Raw genomic sequence first — 11,520 nt, forward strand, 5'->3', positions numbered from 1 at the left:
TGCAAGTATCAAACTTAGTCTTATTAATTGATACATTAAGAATCATTTGCACCTTTTACAAAGGTGTGTTTGAACTGAGAAACTGATGTTTCCTTCAGGCTGTAGATCTGCTGAATATCAAATGGTACCATAGCTTCATGTTTTTATTTCTCTTCTCTTTACTTCTTAAGCTTTAACCCTTTTTTCTATGCCAACTGTATGCGTGTGTATGTGTATGTGTATGTTAGACTAGTTTAAGTGTTTATGTAGTTAATAAAGTCTTACTTGTATCACACTTGAGGTTGTTCATTGTTTGCTCATAACTGGAGTCCCTAATCATGCAGATTTTTGCTACATGCTCTGAGTAGTATTGTACAGTAAGAAAGTTATTTTCCTTAACCAGGAAATTAACGTTCTTAGAATTGACAGACAGTTGACACTGAGAGGTCAAGTAAATACTTACAGCGGATCTAAATATTTATAATTAATTATAACTAGTTCTAATTAATTATTCATATTTCCCCTTTGAGCTGATTCACTACATAACCAACGTTACCGAATGTTGGTTTTGGCTACCACCGACCAATTGACAATGTATGGATAAAGAAAATAAAAATCACATTCCTCAAAATGTATCTCCTTTTATGTCGCAAAGAAAACGCTATACATGTTTGGAATGACATGAGGGTGAGTAAAAGACAGCATTTTCATTATTTGGAACAAAAAGAAGATATTTCTCTTTCGCTCTATTATTTTTTGTGCATATAAAAGTCATTGGGGTCCAATGTTATTTGGACAATGTTCTTCAAAATCTATTTTTTTGTGTTATACAGAAAAAATTATTGCATAAAAGTTTTGGAACAATGAATAAATGATGACAAAAGTTTCATTTTTGGAAGAAGTATCCCTTTATGCCACCAGAAAGTGTCTTACTCTATCTTAATTTTGAACAATCTATCTATTATTTACAATTTAAAAACAAGCAAACATCCTTTTGTAAAATGTTTTATTTAAAAATATCTTTGTGCTATTTAAAAAAAAAAAAAAATTCCACTTTGTTCAATATTTTTTTATTTTATTTTTTTACAATATTTTAATAATATTTTTACATTCAAATACTGAAAACAACCTTTTTTTTGTAGTTTGATGTACTTTGGCTCAGCTTCATCAAATATAATGAACCGTTATCAATAAAATCACATGAACAACATATTACTATGAAGTAGGCCCGATACTGAGCTTCTGTACTCGTACTCGTACTCGTTAAAATGCCCGATACCAAACTCCGATACCTCACAACATGTGATAAGTGCCATATTCAGACAAAGAAACACTGACAACAGAACAACAGACAGCAGAATGGAGTTATTAGAGGAGAGAGAGAGAGAGAGAGCGAGCGCAATTCTGTTTTGTGATCTTTGATGTTCACTCACTTAGCACACGCATCATTAGACCATTTATAGGGGCATCATAAGACCATTTATAGGGGCATTCACTATAAACATCATTTATTTTCAATTTTAGGCATACACGACTTTCAGGCGAAAGTGAATCTAGCTTGTGTGAAATGCGCTAGGCTGTACTTGTCCCTCTCATTCTGCATCAGTACAAATACCTGCACGCGTTGCAAGTAAACTGTGATAAATTATACCCAAAATTCTTCATACGGTGGACTACCAGTAAAACTGATCAAAAATTTGCGACCAAAAATTATTCAGACCGAGTTTGGGAAAAATAAAGTTCAGGTTTGCATGAAGCTGGGTGACAGCATGCCCAGGAGACTACAGGCTGGTAGTATAAGTGGTTGAGTGACAGATGTTGGTCATTTGTTTTTTTTTTTTAAAAGAGGAAAAAAGAACTCAGGCCACAATCAAACCATCTGGACATTTGTCAAAAGAATGATACTTCCCTTCCAAAATCTGTTGTGACAGTAGAGATGAACTGAATAAGAAAAAATATGTCAGGATCTGTGTTTTCTCTCTTATTGTTCAAATCAACATTACAGTGACTTTGTGATTAAGGGGTGTAATGAGCTCAACAGAGGCTTCTCTCTGGTAAGTCCTTTGCTAAATTGAGAGCCCTGGAGTTGAAATCACAGTGCCTAGAGACAGTTCACATCATTACTGTTTGCAGGTTCAGGGGCAGGCTTGAGACAGTGCGTGAAGCCAAAACACAGGCGATGTGTGTTACCGCTTCCAGCTGCCGTTCATCTTAAGCGCACCGGCATGCAACCTGGAGCAATCATCACCACTGACAGCACTGCATGCTTTGGGAATAAACTGGCATTTCACTGTAAATCATAGAAAGGGTGTAAAAGCAAATTTAGCAAAGGAGGCAAAAGCAAAAGTTTCATTGAAAGATTTTGTAAAGATTTAAAAATAATAAAAATAATAATAATAATAATAATAATAAAATCCTTATATTTATTCATAGATGTACATAAATACATATATCCTTGGTTTGTTTGTTCAACTATGGGTACTTTTGGCCCTGTGGAACAAACTTTCACTAGTTTGTCTACTTTGTTCATTAACAATGTCCAACAGTGTATATACATATATGACAGGAAAATTCCGTAATTTTATTTTCCCCCATCCATAAATGTTATTTCCTCCACATTTCAAATCAGAATTTATTCTGTATTGGAATTGCATTTTAAATATTTTTGCTATTTAGACAAGAAAATGGATGAAAGGATGGATGGATGGATAGTTTTGCTATAAAATGGTTGTCTTGCTAAGGTTAATTTCATAGCTAGCATTTTATGTTTCCTACATACACACGATTACAGTTATTTTATGCATAATTTAAGCATACCTCAAGCATGCACTTCACTGATACTGGTGCCTCCTTGGTACAGTAAACAAGTATACTAACTTTAATTTTGTGAAAATTCATATAAATCAATCTAACACTATATTTAAATGGTTTATGATTACTTCACATTTTGGTTAGATTATAGATCATAGTTCTATTTATGCTGAACATTTAATTTTTCATGGTTTAAGATTTAAATTCTGTGTCTGAGTCTGGAGTAAATTGACTCTACACATAAACTCTACACATAAAAGGTGTCAAAAAGATGTTTCAAGATGGTTTAATTGTGACCTTCATACAAGGCTAAGAAAAGCTCTGCAAAAATCTACTAGTTTTAATAAAACGATACAACCTATAACTGGAGAAAGGCCAATATGTTCTGGCAAAAATAAATAAATAAATAACATCAAGAAATTCATTGCTTCCTTAAAATTAATAAATCTTTATGATACTTTAGCATATGGGTACAAATCCTTGGCTTCCTTTCAGAGTTTTTAATTATTAATATTTATGTTTCTCAATCTTAGCAAATTTGTCCTACATTGCAATTTTAGTTGAGAATCAAAATTCTGCTAAAACTAGGGTTCTTCTAAAACAAAGATCAAGTTACTCATCATAGTCTTAGTTTTTGATGGTCTTCATGCAGCTCTAAGATTTCTTCTCCCTCGGTTAATATCAGATGAACACCGCAATGTGATTTGTGAAATTTCTTTCCATGTGGAGCTCTTAGTCCTTATATTACAGTATTGCATGACGTGTAATATTCAGGCACTGTATAGAGCAATGCATTGCATCCACATAAAAGCAGATTGATGTGTACACTGGATGACCTCTGTTCTCGCTTGCAAGGGAAAAAAAACATTATCATGGTGGGAGGAATTGCATTTCATTCTATAACATCTCATTTTTTCCCTTTTCTCTTTACAAAGAAAGGAATATCCAGCTTCTATACAATTCACAGAAATGTAAATGGCAGAGATACGAGTGGAGTGCTATCTGCTGTGCATTGTTAGACCACTCTGAGACTGCGAGAATAAGAATTAAAAACGAGACTATGAGCTGTGCTTGAATTCATTTATTTGACGCCAACCCCTTAACGATGGATTTTAAAACTTGAAGGTCAAAATGAATTATTTCAAGGGGCTAATTTTCTCTAATCTTCAGAAGCACAATGCACAGTACTGATGAAGAAAAACTTTTGCTGCATCCTTGAACGGCTAAACCTTCTATCTTCCATGCATGGTTAGACACATCGCAAGGATTGCCTATTTCTCCAGGCGGTTTTAACCGCCGTCTCCGTTAATGATAGGACAGGAGGTGTTTTATAGCCAAAACAGACTCTCTGTACCACAACCACCTTATTTTTCAAGGACCTGCTCGCCGCACATTGAGCGTACAAACGGTGAGGCGGCACCCTTTAAGACGTCAAAATGATGACTGTTGTAATACAAGATAAAAGTCAATGAGAAAGATAAATGTCAGTCCATCTGTTTGGCTGCCCTTTTCAGCGCTGGACTGAATTTGATCAGAGCTTCAAAATCACTGCAAATGAAGACAACAAAATGCAACCTCAACAAGAAAATGCAGTATAACATCAATCTCTCATATAGTATGCACATTAAAAGAACAGCAACAAAATGAGCTAATGTAATAGCATTTGCAATCTCAGCCTCAGACGGCACGTCCACAGACCTCTTTGTTCACCAACTGTCTGATGCATAAGCAAAAAAAATTGGAAAGCACTTTCTCAGTCTGGCAAGCTTTAATCTGATTGGCAGGTTTTATGCAGCTTTTTGGGACTTGGGGCACAAAGTCGAGTTTACATGGCTGGTACAATAAGCGCTTTTCAGTAAAATCAAATCACCGGATTTGCCAAAGTTTGCAAAGTCACTGGCATCAAATTTGAAAGATATTACAGAGTTTTGTTTGAGGCACTCAGAAGCAAGTAAACTTGATATCCATGAGTATAACTGTATATTCTGCTTACTTTCTAGTTATGTATGTGAAATAATCATTGCTTATTTGGCCTGACCGATCACATTATTTACATCCAATTTGAGCTTTTTTATTTTGTATTTTTTAGCTATTACGAAGACAAGAACAATGATGAACCCTGAAAGAAACTTTAAATGCCAGCCATACATCTATATAGGCAGTTCTCCAGAATAGTTGCAATGTAGACCAGACTTAACAATATAGTCAAAAGATTGGCTATGCAAGACTACTTTATTTTATCTAGAAGTTTGAATTGTGTTTGGAAGAACTGGAAAATCATAGTGCATATACCAGCCAATAGGATTCATAATCCATGGGCACTTAACACAGCACTTAAATGTATCAGCATAAATTGTGCACAGTCTGTATTTGGCAGTCCTTTACAGTGCAAGTAGAGGTGCTCGGGGGGAAGGCAACCTGATATATGATTGATGGGGAAATAAGAATAGGATCAGGAGGGCTGGCTGAATGGCAAGATGAATGCATGAGTTTCCCAGCTTGGAGAAAAACGATATTCATGAGAATAAATTGACATTGTATCTTCTGTTCTAGTTAACCTTCCATTTCATCCCTTCTTTTATGCCTCTACCCCATGAATCAGACAGGGTCACAGTATGGTAACCACAACAACAACATCTGGCACAACTCAGTAAGAGCGGTGAAGGAAAACCAGGACAAGAAGAAATGGCGAGATATGAAAAGATGACACTGAGGTTGTGATTGATAGGCATGGCAAATGAACAAGGCTTCCATTAGCTGGTGCCTGCAGAAGATGTGGAGGCTTTATCAAGGGAGGCTGAAAGCTTCCTTGGGCTATGAGTGTTTCCAGTCTGTTTTAGTCATACTCCAATGACAGGTTGGAGGAGATTATTCGGCAAAGCCTACACTGTGCTATGAGCAAAAATGAGGGGGGAAAGATAGCTTGGATTACAGAGCAGACGAAATCTGCCAATTAAGGACAGCAAAATCTTTGCTCCTCAGCGTTGCGCCTTACAGTTGGGACAGCAAAATGTAGAAGAAAGAGTTACAGAAAAGCTCAGACAGGAAAACACACCAGGTACGGAAAACAGCAGGTTTGCCTCACACATACAAACTTGTTTATGTTATTCAAGACATAAAAAGAGAAAGCTACGCAGTGTTAATACATTTACATTTCACTTTCTATAAAAATATGCTGCATTTAGCAATATGCATAACATGAAAATCCTCACATGTACACTTTTCAGATCAATGATCTGAAAACAAAGCAAAGCTAACAACAAATTCAACCCTCATAAATGAAAAGTAAAGGACATACTGGCCCCCTTTACACTTGGCGGTTACATCAGAGATTGAGCTGACCAAAAATTTTTCATCGTTCACCGAATTTGTAAAACACGGATAATTCAAAATGCTCGCAGATGAAAAAAAAGCCATTTGGTCTATTGCGTTTGGCTGCTTTTGAAATATTCCCACATTAAAGGATGCTAATAGGGATTAGAAGTGAAGAAATAAAGTTTTAAAGCGCCCACACGAAAACAGACTGGGAGAGAGACGAGAGTGAGGATTTTAGGAGAGAAATTTGAGATTTTAAATGTAGTGCAGTGGAACAATTCATGGGATATTGTTCATTAAATTGGGTGACCAGATCCTAAAACCACAGTGTAAAACAGAATGAAAAAAAAAAATGAATTTTTTTGTGATTCGATCACCGAAAATACACTTTAATGCCAGGTGCAAAAAGGGCCAAAAGTCCAATCAAATGTTATGACAGTAAGTAATTGAGAAAGAGCCACGTAAATGTCAAGTCACTCTAATTCGTACCACATGTGCAATATCACCCATTTTTCTCAATACAACATTAAAAAGACTTAAAAAAAAAACATCCATTTGTTAAATTCAACACCTTTGCCCAATGCCTGCAGATTTTCGTCTTCAAAAAGAGCCTGTTCAGTGAACTGGTGTTCACAGACAATGGTCAAGAAGGTTTTAGAAATTAAACAAAAGAGACACACTAACTGCCAGACATTTGTTACCTCACAAAACCGCAAGTTTGTCACGTTTGGGAATGTGTGCTCACTGAAGAAAAAATATCAAATGAAATATAGTATAACTACAATATTGTGACGGCATTGTATGATGCTAAGAAATTTGTGGTGGTTTATCAATTTACGCAATGATTTGCCCAAGATGTATGCACTAAAAATCAGCATTCTGTGAGATTATTTTCATTATAGTCAATTACTAGTAGTGCTAAACTCATCCTTGAGAGTTAATATCTTTCACACTAATGAATTCCCATTGAGACGTTGGGGAAAACAAAGACTGACTGAGTGTGTTGCTTTGACATGCATTTTTTATATCTACAGAAGAGAATCTGTCTCTGACTATTGCAAACAAGGCCATTAGCTATATTGGGGTCATTCAGCAGTTGGTAAGGCTTAAATAATGCACTTTTAAACATGTGGTTCGATCTCTGAGTGTATCTGACTGTAACGTCATTAGCAGAGTGCATACCAATGCCAACGTTTCATGAAAGTGCACTTTTTCTTAATGAAAATGTAACCTCTTAAGCATAATGTCAGTTAACATTCTAAAATTTGCTGTTAAGATTTCATTCAAACATGCACTTTATGTGAAACATAAAACAATGAGGAATGATATATTCAGGCCAATGAGGGCCTAATGGAGTTTAGACTCGTAGACCAGCTCTCTTTTAGTGCTAATACTGGGTGAGTGTAGATAATGACACTGAAAATGCCTGTTTTGAGAGTTGATTTTGGCCATAGTTTACCAAAAATGGAAGTATCTGTCAATATTTACTCATCTTCATATCGTTACAATCATGATTCATCAGGAGACCACAAAAGAAGATATTTTAAAGCATGTTTTAGATGTTTTTGTACATACAGGTGGGGTCCAAAACAACAATGGATCCAACACTTGAGTTGGACACGTTCTCCTTTTTCAAAATATCTTCTTGTGTTCCATAGAATAAAGAAATGCATACAGGTTTGTAACGACATGTAGGTGAATAAATGATGGCCAAATTTTTGGTTTCGGGTAAACTCCCCCTTTTGTCCAAAACTACCTACAGTAAACCTTCTAGCGGAATGGAATAATGGCCTTTACCTCCTTTACTTTCACCTTGTCGCAGAAGACCTTTAATGGAAGCTCATGCCATTAAAGAGCATTTCACTATGCTAAATACCCTTTGTAGACGCTAAAAGCACTCAATCACCTTGATGTTAGCAGACGTACAGTACAATAAATGGTCCAGTTGGTTCCATGGGGGAAAGTAGTTAATTCTGGGACTACAGTGTTCAGCTGGGGATACTGTATGTCTGGAATGAGGAGACAACAAAACAAATGTGTGGGAATAATCTAAGAAACACTTTCAATCAATACAAGGTATAAAATATGAGGGCGGAAATCATACGCCGGGCTAAAAATAGAGCAATTTGATAGGTTTCTTCATGCTGAGGAGAAAATCAAACACTGCGCTTTGATTAGTACTCCACACCTTGTCTCTGAGGTTGAGGTCCTCCATTAAATATTAATGTGTCCTTGAATCCACCTTTGCTTCATCAATACTTATTGACCAATATTATAACAGCCATTTAGTCCCAGGCAACGATGACCAGCTCTTGCATTTGCAATCTCTACAGATGTGAAGATGTGTGTGCTGTTTAGCAATTGCTTGCCATTTATCATTAGGAGCACAGTAGGGTAGGTTTCCTTTTCATTAGCGATGAGGAAAATAAGAGGTACGAAGTAACTCTGGTGGGAGGAGAAGATGCAGCTTTCTGGTCTATTCTGGGTTTCTCGCATCACAGTCTGTCAGTCTTCAGTAGAACGTGAAAGATACTGGAATGTTTCATCTCAGCTGGGCCTTTGATACGCTTCATTTAAAAGCAGGGGACTCAACTTTTCCATCTGCCACTTTTAAGACTATCACTATTTTTTGTTGTTGTTGTTTTATTTTTATTTGTTTATCTTGTTAGCCCACTTACTTTTATCATTGACTCCGCGACCAATGAATCAGAAAAATACTACGCATTTCAAACAGACTGCTCAAAGGAATTGCATCTCATTTTAAGTGCTCTTTGAAAATGCTTCACAGAAAACTTCAGGCTCCAAAACGATATGCCATTTCACACATAAAGTCTTTACTGGTAAATTACAGGTAAACTACCGTTAAGAGATCATGTGTGAACAGGAGCTTTTCAAAAATACCGGTAAATTCGTTCCGGAAATTTACCAGTAAGGGAGGTTGTGACATTATCAGTAAATTACTGGTATGATGCTGTGTGTGAACGCAGAATGAAGATTACCGGTATGAGCACTGTAACACTGTATAAGAAAAAGCAACTACCAGCACAACAGCGTTAGCAAGGGGAGAGTAATGATTGTTACTTACGAATCAGAGGAACACTGGCATTGGCTGTTCCCAACCTGTTGACGGCCACACAGGTGTAGTTGCCATAGCGATCCTGTGTCATGTTCTTCACTGTGAGAACTGATCTGGAGCTGAGGTTCTTGATGTCTATTCCTTGGCCCATGTTAATCCTGAAAATAGGACCATGAGTTGACATGACACGTCAAGCAGTGACACCTGCTGCAGTGTGGCATGCTATAAATCCATCCATCAAAAACTATTTGTAGTCAAACTTCTCATTTATACATGCAGAGAGGCTACATGGAATACAGTACTTGAAAAAAATAATTTGGTCACACCATTGTAGTAAACTGCAAAAAAGATGATTAAAAGGTGTAAAGCATACACTACTTTTCTGGGGGTAAGTATGGCTTTTAATACTTACTTATTTTTCAAAAGTGACAGTAAAAATATTTACATTGCTACAAAAGATTTATAAAAGATTTGAAAAAAAAATCCACAAATTTTCAGTATTGATAAAAATAATAATAAATGTTTCTTGAGCACGAAATAAGCATATTAGTATGATTTTTGAAGGATCATGAATACCTGAGCAATGAAAAGTCAGCTTTGCCATTACAGAATAAATAAATTACATTTTAAAATACATTAAAATAGAAAACAGTTCTGGTAATAATATTTCACAATTTTACTGTTACTATTATATTTTTGATAAATGCAACCTTGGTGAAAAAAAAAAAATCCATCATTTGTTTCATTTGTTTAGTTGTATATTTTCTACTTTGCTTTACTGTATTTTTGTTTTATATTACTTTTTCTTTTTTAGTGTGCATGTCTGCTGTGGTCAAATCTATTTTACTATTTGACTGAATTATTATTATTCTGGATAACAGCAATTTTTTTGAAAGGTACACGGCTACTTTATGATAGAATTGATGATTAGAGTTTCAATGTTATCTGCCTACAGGGTTTTAATTAGGTAGCAAGAACTTATAAGTTGATTATTCCGAAATGACTATTCTCTCTCAATAAAGACAATAAAGTCAAAAGGGTTAAACATGAATAATTCTTAAAAGGTAAAGGAATTAGCACCAAATAAATGTGAAAACTATTTAATGATATGAATTAATATATTTAAACAGTAATATTGTTCCTCTGAGGTGTCACACTGTTATGGAGGATGATAACGCACTGATTTCTTTCTTCATCTAAGAATAATAATGTTTTGGACACTTATTAATGTGTCTTACACCAAAAGATGGCAGGTAGATGGTAGTCTGTGAGTTATGAAGGAAAATGTAAAACATTTTACAATTGTCCCTGGTCCTGAGGGAATAGCCAAAGAGAAAATCAGAAGCAGAAAAATTTGCACATGGCTTTTAGCTTTGTTAAGGTCCAAAGTTCGGCTGCAGCTGCTCTTGAGAGTCCTGACTTTGGGTCATCCATGTTACTCTCACAGGTAAAGCGATGTGCTGACCTTTTGTCCCCTAATTCTCAAGTAGCTTGTCTCCTGCTGACACTTACTTAAATAAGAACAAAAACTTTTCTTAAAACAAAAGACCACTGCTACAACTGTATCTGAGGGTTATAGGCCATTATACACAAAAATATTAGATTTTTTTTTTAGAATCACCTTGCTTATACAGTATAACAATCTGTTCAGCCTCAGTTATTAGCAAGCAATTATATAAACTGGAAAACAGAACAATATTCTTCACAAGTGCTTTCCATTGCACAGGTATCTAAATTTGGAGACCCAACTATCTTTACATTTACAAAAATGTACATAGGCCTGGGCAATAAAACGGTATCGATATTTATCGACGGTACACCCTCTTCGATAACGATATAAAAAATGTTCGATATAGCGCACGATATAGGCACCTGCTCTGAGTGACGCAGACAGCACACACAAACATGAACACATGCTGAATTGAGTGCTGTGCCTGCCTGTGATGAGGAGATTGTGAATAAAAAAAATGAATATTAGGCGAATTTAAAATAAACATTTGCATTTGAATGCAAAAATAGTACAATCAAATTTTAGGAGTGCGTCAGGGAGTGTCATCAGTGGAGCACGAGATGCGGTGATAATGATGTAAGTGAAGTTGTTGCATTTTAATGTTTTGTTAGTCTAGCTCACGAGACGTGCCCCTGCTGCGTTATTCATTCAAAATATTAGAGAAATATAGAAGCTCAATGCGGAGAAGATCTTGAATGGGTTAAAACCGAAACCAGGCCATTCACACAGAACGCATACTCAGCGCATTTTTTACACGGGCAAATATGACTGCTGCACTCACGTCTCACACAAGAGATGTAGCCATGCAAAGTTAAAACATTTACACCTT

At 35.8% G+C, this 11,520-nt stretch overlaps 1 protein-coding gene across 6 annotated transcripts in view; it reads right to left on the reverse strand.

The window, feature by feature from the left end:
- LOC107685309 (neuronal growth regulator 1-like) overlaps nt 1–11,520 on the reverse strand; it is a 112,270-nt gene that overhangs the window by 37,379 nt on the left and 63,371 nt on the right. For all 6 annotated transcript variants that reach the window (XM_016481859.1, XM_016481857.1, XM_016481858.1 and 3 more), the window contains exon 6: nt 9,191–9,339. In XM_016481859.1, the coding sequence (XP_016337345.1) occupies nt 9,191–9,339 (149 nt within the window). The remainder of the gene's footprint in view (nt 1–9,190; nt 9,340–11,520) is intronic.

This window comes from Sinocyclocheilus anshuiensis, unplaced genomic scaffold (assembly GCF_001515605.1).
Source record: "Sinocyclocheilus anshuiensis isolate Anshui unplaced genomic scaffold, SAMN03320099.WGS_v1.1 scaffold385, whole genome shotgun sequence".
NCBI classification, from domain to species: domain Eukaryota; kingdom Metazoa; phylum Chordata; class Actinopteri; order Cypriniformes; family Cyprinidae; genus Sinocyclocheilus; species Sinocyclocheilus anshuiensis.